At 36.7% G+C, this 23,304-nt stretch overlaps 1 protein-coding gene across 1 annotated transcript; it reads left to right on the top strand.

Annotated features, from left to right (window-relative positions):
• The first annotated feature begins 493 nt into the window (after positions 1–493).
• LOC118740927 lies at positions 494–22,611 on the top strand. Its single transcript, XM_036472686.1, has 14 exons — positions 494–1,143; positions 2,573–2,784; positions 16,488–16,715; positions 16,784–17,094; positions 17,171–17,697; positions 17,765–17,899; positions 18,536–18,708; positions 18,776–18,993; positions 20,354–20,573; positions 20,631–20,859; positions 20,922–21,418; positions 21,483–21,598; positions 21,665–21,791; positions 21,902–22,611. The coding sequence occupies exons 1-14, from the start codon at positions 1,089–1,091 to the stop codon at positions 22,127–22,129; spliced, it is 3,276 nt and encodes a 1,091-aa protein (XP_036328579.1). The 5' UTR covers positions 494–1,088; the 3' UTR covers positions 22,130–22,611.
• Positions 22,612–23,304: the final 693 nt, after the last annotated feature.

Below are 23,304 nucleotides of genomic sequence, written 5' to 3'. Positions count from 1 at the left end.
ACCTACCACAACCAACTAAATATTGACCGAATTCCAATTATGTACACTAAATTTTTTCTTTGCTAGCGGGCTTTCCTGCAGGGTTGTGGACATGCAGCTACACATGGATTTGCATGTGTTCACTTAAGCACATACATACATACATATGCAATTCCCATTCATAAATGCCACAACTCCTTGTAAGCCACTATTCACTTTCTCCAGATGTAAGTACTTATTTTACTCAGTCGCGTCTTTCCAAAAAAAAAAAAAAATACATACGAATTTACGCACACACACAGATAAATACGTATAGTATATACATTTAAATACTATATAGTGCTTACGTGCATATATATGTAAATGCGCTCTTTTCTCTGGCATTCTTATCTAGAAGAATGAAAGGCGAAATATGCCGAATCCGGACAGCTATTAACTACAAACATACATACATACAAACACGACCGCGAGCGTTGTCAAGTCGAACACCCTAAGTTCCAGCTTGCGGTCAAGCAACGCTTTAGTACGTGTTTTGAACGCGTCGCGTACGAAACTAATAAAAAGGAAAAGCAATATTTGCAAAGAAAGGATATTGGAAATTTTATTTTCAAATCCGACAGCTTCGAGTTTTCCGGTCTACGTTAGTGTGCGTGTGTGCGGGTGAAAGTTTTCGAATTGAAAATAAAGAAAAATAAAACGGTTATGAATTTAGTGATTCCAGTCAGGTTTAAATACTTTAAGAATAAATAAAGTTTAAAATCGAGATGTTTAAAATTTACGTTTATATGAATATATAGCGAATATACATACATACATATGTACATAAATATTTCAAATATATGTGTGTGTGATAAATAAAACATAAGTACTTGCAAACGCTGTTATCAGTTTCAAAAAAGTTGTGCTTATATTTCGTTCGTGTGTGTTTAAATAAAAATTGAATGAATCGCATGAATGTGTGAACCACCAATGAATTGCGCGCAGACTAAATGTAATCCGCAAAAAAAAATTATATTTTAACCTAAAAAAGTGAAATAAAATAAGCCAACATCGAAAGTGCTTTGGAAGGATTTGAGAAATAAGAAAAATTTTCAATTAATCCAAAAAAAATGCTAAGCAAAAAATTTGCCAGAATGCCGGGCAACAAGTGCTCGATTTTATTGTGTACGTAGAAATTCCGATTTTAACTAATATTTATATTTTTTACACTAATTATTCAAATAATTAGCGCGTACACATTCGGGTGGTCCTTAAAATATCAAGATCATAGGGCACCACTTCGTTTCGTTACAATAAAGATATCCATGATAAAAATAAAGATATCCATGAAAATTAAAAAAAAAAACATGATGGGGTCGCTACCAAGATTTGAATTCACTCTCCCATTCGTCATTCGCCATCCAATTGCCATTCGAATTACGTAATTCGCCATGCAAAATTTTGAGAGCGAATAACCTCATTTGTAGGTAATTCAGATCGAATTACTATGCGAATAACGAACGAATCGGCGCCTTCTCTAATATTTATCGGAAATATATCGAAGTTTTCACCGGCCTGCTCGCATTTGCTGGCATTTTATTAGTTGCTGGCAAATTAATTAATAAAATGTTCTCTAAGTAAATTAAAATCCTTGATGAATTAAATATTTGCTCCATCTTCGATATTTTCAGTACAGAAAAATAATAATAAATGGCGAAGAACAAGAACAAGAGTAGAGCTGCCAAACGAATTACTAATGTGTGTCGTGGAAACAGGGTTATTCACGAATTACTTAGAGAGCGAACTACGAAGCGTGGAAACATCGTGTTACGAAATTTTTATATATAATTCAGCGAGTTTATGAATTTATATGAACTAGCTTGAATAATATGTCCAATTTATTAGATTTCTTGTCAAAATTTTATCGAATTTATCTTTATTTTATACGTAAAACAATATAAAAGGCTGCGCCTTACATCCAGCGTTTGAAAATTTTATTTTTTTAAATTGCAAAAATTCGACAAAATTTGGATTTTTCCAGCTATAACTCAGCTAGTAAATGAAGAAGATTCAATAACATGTCAAACTTATCAGATTTCTTGTCAAAATTTTGTCGAATATTTGCGATTTAGAGAAAGTACATTTTTTAAACCCTAGGAGCGACGCATAAACATCTTTTCGAAATTTTGAAATTTTCGTGGACGTCTTTATTTTGTACGTAGAGCAATGTAAAAGGGTGTCCCTTATAAATTTAGATGTTGATATTTTTAAGGGCCACCCGAATACACATCACTAACAGTGTATACATCCATGTATATACATTCATATACATATGTATGCAAATAAATCACTACATATATACATATGCGGCATAAAATAATTTTATTTGTGAAAATTTTCTAAAAACTAATCACAGCGATGACGTAATTTTATTATCATCAGGAAATTAGTATTTTGTTTTCGTCCCACATGCGAAAGTGCAAAAAGTTTGTGTTTCATTTAAATTATACACTAGAAAAAATTATTTGGTTTAAAACAACTACAAAATGTGTATGTATGTATTTATAATAACTAATTTTTTTTTTAATCTCTCCAACTTCAATATCTTCGCCAGTCGTATTGTTGTTGGCTGTTCTCAGTGCGAGTGTGGGCGCATTTCATATCATCGCTTTGAATCGCCAATACGAATATGAGTATGTCGGTACGGTGGCAGTTGGTGCAAAGGCACCACAAGAAGATGAACATCCGGCTCCGCCAACTTCCGGTTGGATTGTGCGCGGCAAGTTGACGTTACAACGACAAACGGCCAACGTTTTAGCCGCAGCGGTAAGTGAAAGATGAAAAAAAAAAAAACAAATAACTAAAACACAGTTTATGATGTTTATGCAAGCTAATATTTCAATATACATAAATAAGTGCAAAAAATGAGTAAACGTGTACATTGGGACCCGTTTTCGAACGGAATTATAAAATTTATTATATTTTAATACTATTAAGATTAAAGTGAGCTGGGATTATATTTTTCGTCATCGGAATCGCCATCGTCGATCTATCGACGCGAAATTTAATTATCTTTTATTAAAAAAAAAATAAACTTGAAATCGGTTTGGCTTGAAAAAATTAAATACAATTATTGTTTTTAAATAACATCATCTTTTTCGAACGCAAACCAAACGTGGTCTGCGAATTTAACCAGATCCACCCACCAGCTGAATCCGAATCTAAGGTCTGTTTGAATCGTACACCCTTGAAATTTCGAGTAAATACCGAAAAATAAGAATGTTGCAGTTTTTTTGGAATTTTCGCAAATTGCTCGAAATTTTGGGGGTGTGCGAGTCAAGCCCCAGAGACCTCAAATTCAGCGGGTCGAAATACATATCGTTAGCTGGGTCTGGTTAAAAGCACTTACCACTTTTTTTTGGGGGGTTCCGGTGTTATCATTAATTTTCGTATCCGGAAACGTTCGAAAAAGACGTTGTTGAAAACAATAATTGTATTTTTTTTCAAGCTGAACATTTCGTATACATAATATTCTTTTGGGTGGAGATCCAATAAAAATTTAAATATCAATTTGAATTCAAACTTAATCAACTTTTCATCAAACCTTGTAAAAAATGTTGTATAGTCAATTGAGAATCAAGAACTTCTCAAAGATTGGGAAAAAAATGGAAAAGTTATTACTTTGTGCATATTGAGCGTAGTCGGCAGTGGCAGAGCATGCAGATTAGCGTGTCACTATTTTTTAGCTTTCGAACTGCGTCAGGCGCTTTCTTATTTTTGTGGAACCACGAAAAGCACCTGTGAAGTGCAGAGGGAAAGCGCATTGAACAAAAAATTCAATCGGACAAATTTCGTAGAAACAGTCAAAAACGTATGCGTTTCACGACAATTTTCTTCATGCATTAAAAAAATTACTTAGCAAAAAAAAAGTATTTTTCATTATAATACAGTATTATGGCCAGGTAACCTAGACAGTAGTAAATCAAAGGAGATTACAACTGCTGTAGAACTAGACGACACAGTAGATAAGCTGGAAAAAACTCTAGCCATAGCTTTTAAAAAATCCACACAAGTAAGCGTCCTTAAGAAAAAAATCCCCTCCATGGTGGAGGGGGGAGCTTAGAGAGCACAGGTCAAATCTAAGAAAAATCTTTAACGAGTGCTACAGAATAAAACTGTGGCAGCCATACAAAAATGAATTAAGGCAGTACAAAAAATTAGTAAAGAAAGCTAAAGCGGACTCTTGGCAGTCCTATTGCACATCCATAGAGAACTGTAGGGAATCCGCCAGACTAAGCAAAGTTTTATCCAAGGAACACACCAACCCCAACCTTATTAAGGGAGGGGACGGTGGATGGACATGGACAGCGGAGGAATCACTAGAGACCCTCATCAATACACACTTTCCTGGCTGCGATCAGAGGTCAAAAACATGACATCATACAAATCGTCAGCAACTCTCAAAAGAGTTACTCGACTCAACCGTAGACAAGGAAAAAATTAAGTTCGCTTTAAATAAATTATTCCCAAACAAATCCCCGGGCCAAATGCTCATAAACAGAATCATAATTTCAACCATCGGTGCAGTAACGCTATCCCGTTATGCAAATAGAGGCACTCCCCAAAGGGGAGTTCTGTCTCTGCTACTATGGGTGGTGGTATTGAAAGACATTCTACTGGATCTCAACAAAGGTGGAGTGAAAGTAATAGCACATGAAGATGATGTAGGGGTGGCGGTATCAGGTCTCTTCCCCTCAACGATTAGTGAAATCCTAGAGCGAGCTTTGCTCCGGCTAAACATGTGGGCTACAAAAAAAGGACGGGGTGTCAACCCTAGCAAGACGGAACTGATGCTGTTCATCAATAAAACAAAAATTCCACAATTCAAGCTTCCCTCCCTTAACGGAACGTCTCTCACATTGTCCTCCGAGGCTAAATACTTGAGTGTCTTATTAGATATCAAACTGAGCTGGAATACAAATAGAAATATAGACAGGCGGGTTGAGAGAGCCTACAAAAGCCTACATGTAAAAGAATATTCAGTAGGAACTAGGGATGGAAGCCAAAACTTGTCTTCTGGTGGCCAGCACTAGATAAATAATACAACGTCAGGCAACTAGGCAGTATAAAAACAGCAGCTTGTGGAGGTGCTACAGGGGCAATTAAGTCGTGTCCATCTGATGCGCTTAATGTGATCCTGCATCAACTACCCATAGAACTCCATATCCACGAAACTGCTGCGTCTGCGGCAGTCAGACTCAAAGAGTCAGGTTGCTGGAGGGCGCTGCAGCACGGCCATAATGGTATTCTTGTCAAGCTCATCGAATCAGGGAAACAATCAGATTATATACTTCCCAGAACAGATTTCAGGAAAAGCTTTCAGGTGAAGTTTCCTTCAAGACGGGATTGGAGTAGGGGCAGGTTAGTCGAGGAGAATTCCACTGAAATCTATACTGACGGGTGTAAAATGGACTGCGGTGTAGGTGCGGGGGTGTTCTCTGAAACGCTCAATGTCTCTCTATCGTATCTAATTTTGCTAGCATCATCCAAACGGATGTACTGGGCATCGAAAGGACCTGTAAAGCTCTAGAGAGGAACTGCATAGGTGTACGAAAAGCATACATTTTTTCAGATAGCCAAGCGGCACTTCTGGCACTCGCCTCACCAGTACCAAAATCCAAAACAGTCAGAAATTACAAGTATGCGTTAAGCTCGGCGGCCGAGTTAATAGACATCACTCTCATCTGGGTTCCCGGCCATAGAAACATACACGGAAATGAGAGGGCTGACGAGTTGGCTAAGGACGGAGCATCTTTGGATGAATCTGAAGCAGAAACTATAAATTGTCCATTCGGACTCATCAAAAGGGAACTGCATCTGCAATTCACACGTATGGCTGATACACGTTGGAACAACCTTTTACCCTGCAAAACTGCGAGGAACATATGGCCGCACTATGACAAGCCAAAGACATAAGAACTTCTCAAGAGGTCGTGGAAAGATATAGTCAAATTAGTAGCCACGATAACGGGACATTGGCCCATTGGTGAACATGCAGCTAAAATGGGCGTCCCGTATAACCCTCGGTGCCGTAGCTGTAATCTTGTGGGGAAGTAAGTAAAGAAGCGGTCCTTCACTATCTTTGTGGGTGCTCAGCATTGGCACAAATAAGGCAGATCACATTCGGAAGTTTTTCCATCCAAAATCCATGTATGAGCGCCTAGTATTGGGAAATTATTATATCGGTTTTTATAAATAAAAACTTGTCATAAAGGATGGCCGCGCGAAAATTGGCACATATGTACAAATGTATTTTAAAAAAGGACATCATATGTACATATGTGGATAAACCATGGACTGAATGATGAAGCGTTCGATGGTTGTTATGCATAATTTTTTCATGTTCTGCAAATTTTCCAATCTTTTAAAGAAAAAAATTATAGATACTAATTGTATTGGAACATTTCGCACTCAGTTTTTAAACAACCAAAACTATAAAGTTGTATAAGATGTTCATGTGAATCTAGCTGTGTTTCATGCGTCCAAGCATAAGCATCCATTCGTAGGACATGGCTTAGCCCGTGTGACCGCTGTGCATTGATGCCCGACACGTATGTCAATATCGTTTTAAAGTGCATACACCTCATTATTCCATCATCTAAACTTACATATTTTTCTTAGTGTATAAAATTTGATTGGAACTGAATTAGAGAATGCACACATAGCAAAGTGTTCATACATCTGGAAGCTAGTTCAGTATTGAATTATGTTTACTTCAGCATTCTCAGTTTTTCTATTCAGGGTTTTACCACCTTGCTGTGTGAAATCAATTTTTTTTTTTTTATGATTGTAGATTGAAAAAAAAAAATAGAAACCACACCACCAAACAACAGGGAAAACAGGGAACATGATTAAAATTTTAAATGATTTCACAGTTTCACAGCTCTGGTATATACTTATGTGTGCATAAGGAATACTGTGTAAAAATCTTACCCGCCAATATTTAATCACTTTTAAATAATATAGCTTTTAAGTTAAGGCGTGCGGCTAAACTTGTTGGATGATTACTTATGGTGCTACGAGGCGTATACGTTACTTACGCAAGTACGGGTATATGAAATTGAGTGGTTATTTTTACTTTTTTTTAGTATATCTTTTTTGAGTTTTCATTTAAATACAATTTCGCAATGGAATCTTGTTCTTTATACAAAACTGAAGATAATGCATTTTCTAAGATATGTGAACCACCATTTTCGACCAAAGACACATTTTTTTTTTTTTTAATTTAACAACTCGTTAAATTTTCTCATATGCATGTACTCGTATGTGAACGAATTTGAATGCAGTAGAAAGCATAAATTTCAACATTTGTGGTCTTAGATTCAAAGTTCTTTTAATTTGAATTCGATTTTTAACTTAATTAGTTTTATTTTTGTTTCGGCAATGGCCTCTTTCACTCCTTAACCCCTTTTTTTGTGCTTAATAAGTTATTTTCAATTCAATGAAAAGCAAAAAGACAACATAAAATGAAAAGCAAATTAATCAGCAAAAAAGCGAGAAATAAAATATAATAACAAAAACAACAATTTCTTAAATGACTATTGTGTTTGCTTGGTAGTTTGCTGCTTAGTTGTTATTGTTGCTTATGAGGATGTCAAACAATTTAACCTTTCCAGTGTGCGATGTTGAACTACAGCGAACTGTGATATTCACCAACACTTGTCGCCCGATTGCCTGTTGTGGGTCCCACCGCCATGAACGTGTAATCACTTTTAATTGCTTTGACTAACAACGAACACAGACAGTGCAAAAAAAACAGCAACAACAATCATCTTGAGGAACATACCCTGCGCGGAAAATGTGCAATGGTGCAAGTGTTGGTTTTATGAAAAAAACATGCTATGTCGCTAATTATATACATATTTATGTATGTATAGAAGACCGTACCATCTTATAAGCAAACAAAAAAAAGTCGCCGTACAACGTTGTACCTTAAGATTTTTTGCAAGGCAATTTAAAAAAATGAAAAATTGCTTTTTTCGACGAACCTTATTACATTTTTACCTCCCTTTTATTAGCTCGTGATGTAATTATGTAATATGGGTGCGCCTAAGATTTCTATTCTCATACCTGATGACAGTACGAATGCAAATTATAATAGCGAGGTTTTAGTTTTTTATACTATAATTTTATTCGGTAGCACTCGTCAATTATTATTTTTTATTTATTCAACTATTAAATTTAAAAAGTCGACACCTACTTTCCGCCAAAAGAAAATATCGAAATTGCATTCGAATCGAAATACTTTTTTAGCAAAAGTTTAATGATTTTTGGCTTTGATTTACTGACATTAGAGTGGTACATTTTGGGGATAAGAACTTAGGTCTGTAGCTCGTTTTTGTAACTCTTCTCTACCGATTATTTCTCTACTGGTAGAGAATATACGTCATTCTCTACTACCCATTAGCAATAGAAAACAGGGCGGCGAATTCATATCTCAATTCGCTTTGGTAGAGAATTGGTCCAGAAACGAGCTACTGGTGGGTAAGAACTAGAACGGGGTATTTGAGGTCAATGAACTTTGAACAAAGAAAAATTTTCACCTCGAGACTAGAACATCGATACATCTTAATTTAAGATCCGACGATATGGCGAAAAATGTATAAAAGAGACCCTCCGTTCGGCCAAAAAAAAAAAAAAAAAAATTTTGAATTTGCCTTGCAAAACTACTTTAAATTCAAGGAAGTGCGGCGAACTTTTTTTCTGGTATGGTCCAATGTACATATGTATATACATATAAACATACACAGTATATACATATAGATTATCTTAATAAACCCATTTATAAAAACCAAATTCTATTAAAATCGGATATCATCTTTCATACTTGCTACTTAATGTAGTGGCCGAGGAAATTCTCCAATCTATGCCGTTTTTTACACCTCTTCATTTCAAGGCAAAGGTACAACATGGCAAATTTCTGTAAAATCCGACCTAGCCGCCGAGTTGGCTATTTCGAGACGTCTCGAAACTTGTGACTTTCCGCTCCTCTCAGACCACTGCGCGCGTTTGGTTATTGGCCAAAAACCTTCTTCTTTAAGAGATGGTGTTCTCCGCAAATAATTTGTTTCACTCCATAACTTGATTTCCATAATCTTTCATCCATGTTTTAAAATAAAAATGATGAACATTTTTCTACAGGGCATTATCATTGAATCGCTCGCACGCACAATTTGCAAATGCTGCACTATGTATTTCACAGATTGGCGTAGGGATTGTGGGAACTCATTGTCAGCCGACCGCCAACTATCAGCAGATAGGCGACGAATCGTGGCAATTGGTGTCACGTTTCATAACCCAAACAGCATCACATGTGTGTACAATAGGCTGGTCTAAAAATGCATGTGAAAAAAGAAAGGTCGGGCTGTTTTATATCGAAAAAATATAACACCTTTTTTTATTTTGAAATCAAAAAAATTTTAGAGGTCGCTCAAAGCGCTCAAAATTTTGCATGTATTTTATATGTAAGAAGAACTACTTTTCGTGGAAATGGTAAGAATTCTCGAAAATCAATATTTTCGTTTGGAAAAATCTTTTTCTCTTCAGGAGACCATTGGTTAGATACTAAAGATTTTTAATGTGTCCCTCGTTGCATTTTGTGGGGTTTTTGGGTGACCTATAAAAATAGTTACTATTAAAAAGTTACTTAGTTATTAGTTACTATTAATGGTTAAATACTATTAATGGTTAAATTAAAATTTGGGTATTGTTATTGGAAGTCTTCCGAAGAGAAATGGGATTCGAAAATTATTGGATTCAAAAGAATTTTATACCATTTCTACGGAAAATTGTTTTTCCCCATACATGGAAAACTTTAAGAGCTTTGAGCGTCCTTTAAATATTTTTTGATTTCAAAGTAAATAGTAAAGGGGTACATATATTTTTTCGGTATAGAAACAATCCTAGAGCGTGAGAACATTAAAATTCCGCCTTCACTTTTTTTTGAACCACCCTAGTGTACAAATAACTTTTAAGAATATCACATATATATATGTATATATGCTCCTTCGTATATGGATGTACATACATACATATATGTGTGTGTTTGAAGTGCAAAAAAAGTAAATATTTACAAGTAAACTCATAGCAACTCGCATAAGCCGGCAATGATTAATCTGAGAATATCTCAATTTCGAACAACAGCTCAGCAGAATACATGCAAACTGTTTTATGATTATACAATATGCATAAGTACACACATATGTTTTTACAGAGTATATGTGCATGTTATATACTCGTATGTGTGTACGTCTCTATCGAGCAAAAGGGCCGAAAATAAAGGCTTATCACACAAACAGCTGATTACCCCTGATAACCGTTCTCCGCTCAAGAATCGTAATAGGCGTACATACATACATACACATATGCATTTGGATTATACACTGGGCCAAATAATAAGAATATTGACCTAAATAATAAGAAATAGCCTCCGTAGCTGGCTTTGAATCTCTGTCCCGGGCGGACGACCGTGTCTCAATTATTTACCACCGTGCGACAAAAAAACAAAGTATTTCAAAACACTAAAACAATCAATATACTCACGATATTATGGGTAAGATATAGTGAAACCGCGTTTTTGGGTTTTCTCTCTGGTGCCACCTTTTCTTAAAAAAAAAAAGAATTATAGAAATCGGTTTAAGTGGTCCAAAGCTATGCGGTAGCATGCATAAAAAAATCCGACGAATTGATAACCTCCTACTTTTTTTGAAGTCGGTTAAAAATTAATTAAAAAATTCAGTGCAAGGTAGCATAATAATATGGGTACCAGATGAAAGAGAAATTTCTGTGGAGTTTAAACAAATTCAAGTCTTTTGGTTCACAAGAACGGTCATGATCTGGTGTATACAAATACTTAACATACAATTTTTTTCAAAAATATTTATTTCAAACTTTCACGCACCAAAAAATTTAACCTTTTTTTAATTTTACCGAACTCTCTTTTATACGATACCCATACTCTTATGCTGTACTGACTTTTTTAAATAATTTTTTTAATTAATTTAACTATCTTTAAAATTCCACAGTCCGTTTAGGAAAATTTTGACGTCAGAGAGAAAAACAACGTAGTTTTACTATTTATGGCCCCTAGTTTCGGCAAAATATTAGGTGCAATCGCGTACGAGCTCGGACTAGGCAGTCCGATTCAGATTTTACAGGAAATCGACCCCGTACTCGGTTCTCTGAAAATTGAGAGGACGAAAAAGGGCCTCTATCTGTCAGAACCAGTACCAGTTTTAGTCCGAAGATTTTTTGCTGGTAAATTCTGGTAAATATGTCTAATCCTCAGCTAGAGTGTCTTTCACAACCAAATTGTAAACAAAAGAAGAGTCGACTATGCATATTGAAAAGTATTTAATTACTAGAGCTATTGATTTATTTGTGTGTAAAATCGACTGTCGCACGGTGTTATATGTAGATACAAAACTATGATTTTGCCGACACAAGCAACAACCTTTATCCCAACGAGAGCTTCCGAGATTTCCTACAGCAAAAAAAATTCCAGAACGATGGCACACAGCATATGCATATGCAATCGCATCCGCCAATATTAATATCATGGGTACCTACTGGTACGGGAAGTCCAAAGCCCAAATAACTTCGCTCACAAAAGTGAGGAAAACACCAAGAGTACTGTGTACTTCCAGCAGTAAGCTCAACACCCAGCGAACAGTGTCTGTTTATCTTGCTGCGATAATATATAAACATAGTACGTACGTAACGAGAAACAATAAAAAATAAACTATGGCTTCGAAAATATATGTACATGTATGTATATGAATAATATCGGACTAAATAATTTTTTTTTTGTTGAAAATTATTTTGTATTACCGTATAAGGGATCTTCCATTCAATATCCTCATCTGTCACTTTAAAAAAACTTTAGCCTGATATTAAACGCCATCTGTGACTTAAATGTCAACTCTGATACTATTTCAAACTTTTAAATCCAGTCGTATATATCAATAGTTAGCTTTAAATAAGGATATCCTTAATAGAATCTATAACAGCTAACTCTTAGGTGGATTTTAATATCAGAAACTGGTTTTTCTAAAAATTGTAGAGGGAAGGTGTTGAATATGTATAAGCCGTCGGAATGTATATTTACACCTATCCATTTTTCATTTCCACAATCAACCTATCCCGGCTTGCATCTGGTACATTTTATGGAAAAATGTAGTACAAACTAAAGGTGGCAGCCTTAGTTGGCAGACTCAAAAATAAGAAAACTGGTAATAAACTCAAAAATCCTGTGCTAAATAAATTGACTTTCTTTTTTAATGTATAGCTACTAGCATTGATTATAAAATTTTCAACAAATATAATATATTTATAATATTATTATTCACATATTCGACATTTTCTTTTGTTTATTCACGATCATATCGACCCCTAACAAAAAATCGTAAGCGACATCGTTTGCATTATTTTTGCGGATAGGGCTCGACATACATATCATGCATTTACTTTTACATACATATGTGCATATGTACATATAAATACATACTACATATGTATGTGGATTTGGGCCTTATCACTGACGTCACAGGCAACGGCAAATTCGTTTTTTAAAAATACAATTATTTTGGTATTAAATACTCTTATCCTCGGTTACTTATGATTGTATAGAGGAATTCGCTCTTCTGTGTACTCGTTGTATGCTGTGTAATTGTAACTGAATGAGCGTGTGATTTGTTGTTGCTAGCGGTACCACACGCTCGTCCAGTTAAGAGCTGATTATACTTACGTTGCAGTGCAGCGAATAGAGAAGCAGCGCATGTGAAGCAGGAATGTAATTATACTCCGCATAGAGCGCATAATCTCCCAGAATCAGCTCATCAGTGTAATCAGTTAGTCTGTTCCATTAGTCCAGGTTATAGTTAAGCAGCATAGCTGATGAATGCGTATTCATAGCCCAAATGAAGTCGACACTCAAGTTAGTTGCTGCTTTTTGTCAAAATGTTCAATGGTAAGGCGGGCGACAACTAACTTTGTAATCGACTTTGTTTCGACTATAAATATGCCCCAATGTATATGCAAGCACAACTTCTCACTAATTCCTGTAAATCTGATGGGTACTGGACTGAAGTGACTAATGAGAGCAATGAGAGTGGCATCTCTCTTTGAAAATGGCACATAGCGAAAAATCAAAATCCACCAGACTTCGCTGTCATGCCGTGTACAATACTCACGTTATGCGCTGCAGTACAATGTAAGTTTAACCAGCGCTTTACGCTTACGCAGGATACAGCGAATACACAGAAGCGCGAATTCCAATTATGTACTATCTATATTTGTATATACATACATACATATACATATATGTATAAGTATTCATTCTTAAACCTAGAGAACTAATGTTAGTCGATTCGACTATTGTTTAATATTGACGAACTAAAAAAAAAACACATAAATGTTTCGCGGCCTTGCATTTTGCCGACACTTTCGCTAATTTGTGGTGTGAGTCTTTACAATGTCAGAAAGTGGTTGTACGTGCCCTCTTACGCCGTGTCAGAACGGATTTATTTATTTATCCCAAACAATTTTTGAAATTTCAATTGCTGTTACGGATAGTTATAGAAGCCATGAATATCTGAACCGGCGTTAAGAGAATGGCAAAAGCATCTAACAAAGCATAATTGCATCAAGTTCGTATCAAAACGTTTTCAAAATAGTACACTTCAGTCATTACTAAAATTTGTTGTCAATTGTTGGTAAGAAGCTTGGTCTAATAAGAGCGTCGGGCCAACATTTTGAGACGTTTTTTCTTAAATAGAAGCTCTTTGGTTTGCTATTGTCACGAAAGGATGTTTACTTCAAAGCATTTGAATTAATTAGCTTATATAATATGTATTGGTCATTAACCCCTTTTCAATTTTGGATAAAGTAGTATTTATGTATACTGCTCGCGGTTGCCATTTTGGACGAAATGTACCTACCCAGTGTTGCCAGATAATTTTTTTTTATTTTTCACCTAAATCACCGAAAAAAGTTACCAAAATCAACAAAAAATTACCAAATTAATTTTATGTGCAGAACTAATGTACACAAGCATATGTACATAATTACGTTATTTTGGCAGTTAGGGCTCGACATGTATATTTGTACAGTTCTGCACATAAAATATGTTTGGTAATTTTTAATAATATGTTAAAACTTGCCAAAATATGGTTCGGCTATAATTTTTTCGACCACTGTATTTAAACAAGTGACAAGAAAATATATTAAAAATTCAACGCTTGAAGGAAAGCTTTCGACTCACACATAGACAGAGTGAAGTCCCCCGCTGAATGCCGTAGCTTTTTGAACGAGAACATACATATTTTCTACTCATATATATGGTTGCCGGGTACACCGGACAATTTGTATGCTGTTACCACAACAACAACCACCCAAAACCTTCCAGGAAAGGGCACAGTGGATATACTTAGCAATAGCCACTTTCAAGCAGTTTGTCAAAGATCACACCATTCTAGTAGCCAAGGAACGCTGGAACAATTTTCACCTTGCGAAACTTTCAGGATTACCTGGTATTTCTATAAAAGGAAACGCTTACGGGCCACTTACTAATGTGGAATCAGAACCATGTAAGACCGAATCGAAAAAGTTACCAAATTGAAAAATAAATTACCAAACTTGATAAATAAAGAAAAAATTACCTATCTTGGTTAAAAATTATCAAGGCGTCAACGCTGGTCAAGCCCAGTTGCAGGGGCTCGAAAGTCCGCAAAGCTTACTAAAACCTCCCCGTTTGACACCTACATTTAAATATGTCATTTAACTTGCCGATTAAAATGATTTTAAATTTCTAAACTGGTGGCAACTCTCTTCAAAAATATTTTCGAAAGAAAGCTTTTTTAACCCTCTGTCCTTTGATACCCATATTAAAACATTTCGTTCAACTTGTTAAGTAAATTGATTATGAATTTCTTAACAGGTGGTAACATTCTTCAAAAATATTTAGAAATAAATTTGTCTTAAACCTTTCTCATTTGAACCCCATACTGAAATATTGATTTAAATTGATTTTATGTTTATAAAAAGGTAGCACCTCTCTTCAAAAATATTTTTGAACCATTTTTTTAACAATATGGATATTGTAATATTTCATCTAACTTAACGAATAGTTGATTATAAACTTTGAAAAAGTGGCAACCCCCTTCCTAAAAATATCCTGTATGTTAATCCAGGACATGGCCTATGAGTGAGCCATATTTTATTGAGAAAGAGCAACAAACATATACACTCACTAACTCAAACTTTCACGCATTTATAATGCTAGTAGGTTTGATTAAAACGGTTTCAAATTTCTAAACGGGTGGCAACTCCCTTCAAATAAATTTTCGAAAGAAAGTTTTCTTAACCCTCTCTCGTTTGATACCCATAATAAAACATTTCGTTTAGCCTTTTAATTAAATTGTATTTGAATTTCTTAACGGGTGGCAGCCCTCTTTAAAAATATTTAGAAATAAATTTGTCTTAAACCTTTCTCATACGGTACCCATACTAAAATATTCGATTTAAACAGTTAATTAAATTGACTTTAAGTTTATGAAAAAGTGGTAACTCTATTCAAAAAATTTTTTTAAATAAATCGTTTTTAAACTGCTTTTGTTTGACACCCACATTGTTGTAACAATTTATTTAACTTGTTAAACAGTTCGTTTTAACTTTTGAAAAAAGTGGCAACCCCTTCAAAATATATCCTATATGCCAGTCAAGGTCATAGCCTATAAGTAGGCCAAATTTTATTGAAATACGTCCAGCCGTTATTAGCGTAAAAGGGCTACAAACAAACATACTCTCTCACAAACTTTCACATTTTTATTAGTAGGATTTTCGATTTATACATAGATTTGTCAACAACGTACATTATCCAAAATTTAATATATTTATAGTTTCTTAAACCTCGATCACTATTAAAACACTTTCGTTTAATTTTTAACTTTGCAGGGTTTGCCACGTTTTCCGTTTCTGTGACGTTATATTAGGTTTGTTCCACAATCTACTTGTAGAAAAACTCGAGCAAAGTTCAAACTGTCGGCGTATATCAAATAAACTCTAAAACTTACTTGTGAAACGCGTATGTGTAACTCGAAGTGACTTCGAGTAGCTTGTGGAACAAACCTATTATAACTTATATATAACTGACTCCCAAGAAACTACATTTATCGTTAAAACAAGAAAAGATAGGAAACAAGTGTCTATATATAAAATGTAGCTTATGAAATGTAGAAATATGAACAGAAATATACGTGCGACTGTAACGTTAACGACAAAAATGTTGACCATATGGTCCTTAGTTGTCTCACTTTAATTAAATTTAAGTACTTAAAGAAATTATAACTTTTAAGTACTTAGTGTTATTAAAATTGATAATTTAGGTTCGCGGTCTCTCGGGCCAGCAATGCCGCCCTATAATTTTACCCACGTATGCCCTTTTATAATTATCGCCTATCTTCTCTTTTTAGCTTGTCATCGATGATATAACACTAAATAATTCCGGTGAGAAATTCCTGCAGAATAAGGAAATGTATCCACCCTACAAACCCTTCAAAATCGTACTCACAAAGGACGGCACCGTCTCACATCTCTTCTTCAAAGAAGCAGATCCTATTTGGTCGACGAATTTCAAACGTGCCATTGCATCTATACTTCAATTTCAAGTTGAATCTACCGGCGCTTTCGTCGTAGATGAGGTACGCTTCTAAAATTACGCTTTCTTTACAATTCAATTGGTCACTCACGCTATGATTTCTCACAATAGATCGGCATACATGGCAAATGTTCGACAGAGTATTTCGTCTCGAACAAAACCAATTACATTTCCATACGCAAAACACCGGAATTGAAGAATTGCACACCCTTTTCGGAAGCCATACACGTGACACGCAGCAATGTGCCCTCGAATACGTGTGAATTCGACTTTCAAAAGAATGTCATCATCGGCAACGAAGCCATTTATGGCATGTTACCACACCCAGTGACTGGCTACTTCCTCAGCATGGCTCATGTGAAGGGCACAACTTTGATACACACATTTGAGTCGACGGGCGAGGCGCAATTTATCAACTCGGAGTATGTAAAGAGAGCGAAAATTTAATTGATCTTAAGGATGAGGAGTTATTCTAACATTGCCACTCTCTTATTTTAGACTCTTACTCAATTTCTTGAATGAGACCTCTCTGGACAATCCCATCGATATTGAGACTTCCATGTGCTCTGAGATATCGGGCCTTGAGCTATTACCCATCGATATTAACGATCCGACAGGTGGTCGCAATCCGCAGCTGCAAGAGTCATTAATGACAGCCGCATCCAGCATGTTGAACAGCCTTGCAGAGGGTCTGGAAAATTCTGAGCTACAATTTGGCGAACCTTATGACACGGCGGTTTCTGATTTGATAAAAGTGCTCTCCGAAATGGATTACGATTCGGTGAAAAAACTTTATAGAGATGTGGATATAGGAACTTCGTACCGGCAAGAGACTATAAGGAATATTTTTCACGAGATTATACCGCGTATCGGCACTAAAGCGTCTGTATTTTTAACGCGAGATTTGGTGCTGGAGAAAGATCTTAAGTCTACGATTGCAGTGCAACTTTTAATTTCAATACCCTTCCATATATTCGAGCTGTCACTGGAATTGGTGAAAGAATGCGAGGTCTTTTTGACATTGGGTAAGTTGAGAAATGGAAAATAAGGCTTAGAAGTATAGTTTTACGCGTAATTGTTTTAAATTTTTAGGCCCTGATCGCCCAGACGTGCACCAAGCGGCAATTTTGAGTTTCTCCACATTGGTACACAACGTTTTCATGGCTGGCCGCATTAATAAGGACGTTTTTGAGGAATATGTACAAAAATACTTTAATCTCTATTTGAGTAAGTCATATGAAGTCAGTTCCATTTAGTAAAGTTTAATGAACTCGGCGCCATCCCTCGAGAACAATGGAGGTGGGTGAAGGCGGCTCTAGCAAACGTCTTGTTGGAGAACCCGGAACCCCTTCCGCGTGCAGAGATGCCAGCTGGTACCAGGGCCACTTCAAGATGGTAGATTGTGATGATGCGAGGTCGGTGGCGCTCTATAAGACCGTCGCAAAGGTGGGAGCTGTCTGAAAGTGGTGCAAATCTGGAAGTGTTGGACTGGAAAGACATTCAAGTCAGGCCAGGTTGTGGTTGGTGATGACGCCATCTTCGCCGGAGAGCATCTTAAGAATGCTAAATAAATAACATGATTCCGGCTCTTCCAACGAGTGATTAGAGGGTCCTACGGATTGAAGACCCATGTGGCCCGTCGAGGCAAGTGGTCCTGTCTCTGAACAGGAACTCGACCGAACCTCTGGAGTGGAGGCAGGACCGTGTCTTCTACGGCCTCGACGTGCTGACCCTAAAGGTCTAACGCGGGGACGCGCAGCCGAAGACAATTAAACTTTACTAAAGCGAGATCGGCTAAACTCAAAATATTGAGACTTCATGTATGTAAATGTTAATCTTCTAATGTGTATCGTTTTTTCGCAGATAGTCGTGACTATGAACTAAAAATGCTGTACCTACAAGGCCTAAGCAATCTGCAGGTGGGCAACGTAGCCAACTACCTGGATCCCATTGTTAGTGATCCGAATGAAAATGAGGATATCAAATTCTTGGCTGCTTGGGCGACCCTCTCGCTAGCCACCGAACGCGCAGAACGGGTAAGAAGGGAGTAGTATTAGAATACGATCGTAGGTGCCGCTTAAAATTTTTATTTTTATTTCGCAGATCTATGAAATATATTGGCCCATCTTTGAATCACGCAATGCCAGCTTGGAACTGCGTGTCACTGCTGTTACTCTTCTACTTATTTCAAATCCGACAGCAGCACGTCTTATCAGTATTCATCGCATCATACAAAGTGAAACAGATCCGCATATGATTAACTATTATCGCACCACCATTACGAGTATATCCGAGACGACTTATCCTTGTTATCAACATCTGTAAGTGATAGCATTAACAAGAGATGAGCTTGTCTGAAAATAGAGATGAAAGCTCTTATTCAACAAACGGAAATCGAAGCGGTGCATCTCTGAACTCATTTCATTCATACATACATACGTCGTTGATCGGGAATCCGATTTCCATGTGTTCCCATTACGTCTAGGTCAAGGTCATATACCTTTATTCGAATGATATCATTTTGTTAACCCAGACTCTAAAAGAAGTGGAATTACAGGTGGGCATGAATCGCGGCATTCGTGATTCAATGATTCCTCGTTTTGAATCGAATCAACTAAAATTACAGCTGTTTTCTCTGCAATACAATTTAAAATGAGAAGTCAACTCGTTATCGAAGGCCGTGATCTTAAAAACAAATTTCAATTCTAGTTACGCTCGATATCGAATGCTCCGATTCGGGCCCTGTTTTCGCAAACAGTTCAATGACCCCTGAGGGTATTTGAACAGGCGTACATGGTCTTAGACTGAAGCTTTCAGTGTCCTTGTGAACCTTCCCAAACATCTTCCAAGTGGGAATATACGCTATTAGTCTTTGTGCAGAGGTTAACCTTCGTAGGAAATAGCGAAGTGAAAATATCCTTATATCTAATTATAGTCAGTAGGCACTTATGGCTCTCTCATCCTTTGAGGTCAAATCCTCATTGATCCTGGAGAAGTTTAATGTGCTTACTGAGAATAATATTATCCAACTGATAATAGTACCAGGGCGCATGGGAGCGTAAGGAAATGAGGGAACTGCATTACCGAAACTCCAAGACAAGCTAAGAGCTTACTAAGGGGTACAATCTAAAGAGATATAGGCTACTGATAAACCTCCCCAAATAGAGCGCAAGAAAAATTATAGGTATTTTTACGGGTCAGTGTAGGCTAAGAGACCACTTGCATAAGCTAGGGATCTGGTAAAGCGATCTTTATCGCTTTTGTGACTCCGCCAAAGAGACAACATTGCCCTTTCTCCTGGAGTGTGAGGCCACTGAAGGTGAAGGGAGAGGTGTACAGTACATCCATGGCCAAGGGAAGAGCACATACACACCCCACCACCGGGATTTATTAAAAAATTTATGAAGTCTTTAGGTCTAGATGCAGTGCTCTGATGATTTTAGGGCACAATAGACCAAATGGTTGCAGTGCTCACTCTATTTTTATCTGTCTATAGGTCGAGAGATCGAGCACAGAGATGCTCCGTTTCGATTTCTCTTTGAAGCCTTGTCTTAGAATCAGTACTCGCTATCGAATAAACCACAATTAGAACTTAAATTTTTTTGCACCAAAAATGAACTAGGTCTCTGGCTACCTTTCTCTCTGTATATATCTAAGTAAAACTCTCCTTCTCTCCTTTAGCCGCCGTCTGCTCTCGTATATGCATAGACATTTACCACAAAAGCCCGAATCTCGTTACTGGGTCACCGGAAATTATATTTTCGATTATCGTGATTCGAAATTCGGTATTGGCGCTATGTTGCAAGTATTTTTGGTAGGTGACTCGAAATCAGACTTGCCAGTGGTTGCTTATTTCAAGTTCGATACAGAAGCTTTGGGCAAATTTACCGGGCAATTGGCGGTAAGATGTTTCTATTTTTTTTTATACAATATTTATGTTTCCTTCCTCCCTCCACAGCTCTATATCAAGGCACGCGGTCTACCCGATGCCATATTCCACAAATTTTTGAAGAATACCGCAACGCCCTTAAAATTCGAACACATTAAGGAATTATTGCACGCCCTGAAGGCGCCAATTATTGAATCCAAACCGCTGCATCTTGAATTTATCCTACAAATGGAGGGTAAAACAGTTTTATCGTATTACCTGAATCAGAAAACTTTTCAAAAACTAACCTACTCCGATCGTAAGTGTTGATTGTGTCTCGCACTCTCTCCATCACTCTCCCACTTTTTTTCAAATTCTCAGTTATCAATCGCGTCAGTTATATCATACGCGCTGATAGTCACATCAATATGCAAACCATTCGCTGGCCCTTCATGACCAAATATTCGGTACCCACAGTTTTGGGCACCGCTTCCGATGTGCTACTCCAAACCACTGTACTCACTTCACTGCGTGGCAACATTACACAACATCGCACCAATGATGTCATGAAATCAGCGCTGGAGATTGATGCCCGTTACTCGTCGTACGCATCGTGTCGCAGTCGTAGCTACAATCCATTCTTGAACTTGGATCATGAAATCAATCGTGAACAGGGCTTCCTTATCTATGTGCCGTTCAATACTGATCTAAATATGAATATTACTAGCAAATGTTTGCGTTATTCCTTCCATCGTCCGGAGAATATGACAAGTGGACTTTCATTTAAATCGCGTTCGATTACTTCGACGCGTGGACAGATAACAAAAGCTACCCAGCCTTTTGATGAAGTCTTGTATCCCGAAAGGCTTGTGGATGTGGTAAGTTGAAGGTGTTGAAGGAGTTGAAGACAAAATTCAATTAGTGAGTAAATTTTACTTTCAGTTCCAGCTGTTCAGATACGATACAGACGATTTGGGCATTTCAGTGTCCATTAAAACAAATCTAAACGAATTGAATAAGTACCGCGGCATGCTGCTCAAGTCAGAGTTTATGGAAAAGTGAGTATGAATTTTTAAAAGGCTTCTTGGTCCCATTTTCACATCACCTTTTTATTACTTTGACAGCGGTTTCTCACGCAATATGGTCATAAACTTTATAATGTATGTTTTTGGTGTTGCACAATTGAGTTCGATACATCTTGGACATGACCGAAACTTTACGATGCTTGTGCAGAATGAAAAACCAACGAAGGTGGGTACGAAAATGTGCTCAAAGTAGCAGTAGATCATATCGCCCACGTTCTGTCTCGTCCAATAGAACAATTTGAGCAAATACATATAAAACAAATTTATTTTTTATAGATCGATGGCTCGATTTGTAAACAAGATCTAATAAACACGGCCGATAAAATTGGACAGCAGCTCAGCTTTACCATGGAGCATTCGAGTAATTTAGACGTCTCGGAAGCTCTGCACAGCTGGAACGTTACAATGGATATTTACTCCTCAACTAAGAATAACTGGTTTAATGTAATTGGCACTTTGGAACGCACATCGAAAGTCGACACTCGCGACTGGAGGGTATGTTAAAAGAGAAAACCGAAGGGCTAAATGAAAAAATTTCGCATAATAAAAAAAAAAACTCGATGTGTGGGTTCACTCCTGTTTGGTTATCTCCGTAGTGAAATGGGTATCTGGTTATATTTTTTATTCAATTTAGAATAAAATACACTAGGGGTATTCATATAACGTAATAAACTGCCGATAAACGTGAAAAAATTATAAGATCCATACAAATTCATAGTTTCATCACGTTTATCGGCAGTTGGTGACGTTAGATTAATACCCCTACTATAGAATAATAATTTTTAACCAGATAACTATACAAGTGTAGACTATAGGGTGGCTCGAAAATACATGGGACGAAAAAAAAATAAAATGTTAAGCTTTCAGTGCCAGGAATTTTTCTACATCGCGTGTATTTTATATGGTATAGAATTCTTGAAAATTAAGAGCTTCCGATCGATAAATATTGGTTTTCTACGAAACACTTTATTAGCTTTGACGCATCCCTAAACCTATTTTTATACCTTTCATGAGCATGAAATGGTATTATAACTTTGGTCCGATGTTTGTAAGTACCAGAACAAAAAGAGATAGACCCATCAAAATGTATACTTATATGATCAGAACGTCGAGCTGAGTTGATTTATCCATGTCCGTCTGTCCGTCTGTCCGTCTGTCCGTCTGTCCGTCTGTCCGTCTGTCCGTCTGTCTGTCTGTTTGTATGCAATCTAGTCTCTCAGTTTTCGAGATATCCGGATCAAATTTGGTAGGTGCGTGTATTTTTATAATGTATTAATCATTTGTCGGAACCGGAAGAATCGGACCACTATAACATATAGCTCCCATACAACTGATTGTTCAGATATGAGATTTTTCGTTATAACTTCTCCATTTACGCAGCTACGAACATGAAATTTCGCAGCACTTGCACCCATTATCAACAGAATGCTTACAGTGAAAATTACAAAGATCGGGTCACTATAACCTATAGCTCCCATACAACTGATTGTTCAGATATGGGATTTTTCGTTGTAACTTCTCCATTTATGCAGCTACGAACATGAAATTTTGCAGTACTTGCACCCATTATCAACAGAATACTTACAGTGAAAATTACAAAGATCGGGTCACTATAACCTATAGACCCCATACAACTGATTGTTCAGATATAAAATTTTTCGTTATAACTCCTCCATTTA

Source organism: Rhagoletis pomonella, unplaced genomic scaffold, assembly GCF_013731165.1.
Source record: "Rhagoletis pomonella isolate Grant_MI unplaced genomic scaffold, Rhpom_1.0 Rhpom_scaffold_00001, whole genome shotgun sequence".
Lineage (NCBI taxonomy): Eukaryota > Metazoa > Arthropoda > Insecta > Diptera > Tephritidae > Rhagoletis > Rhagoletis pomonella.
The sequence above is the reverse complement of the archived record's forward strand: the minus strand, read 5'-3'. Positions and strand labels throughout refer to the sequence as shown.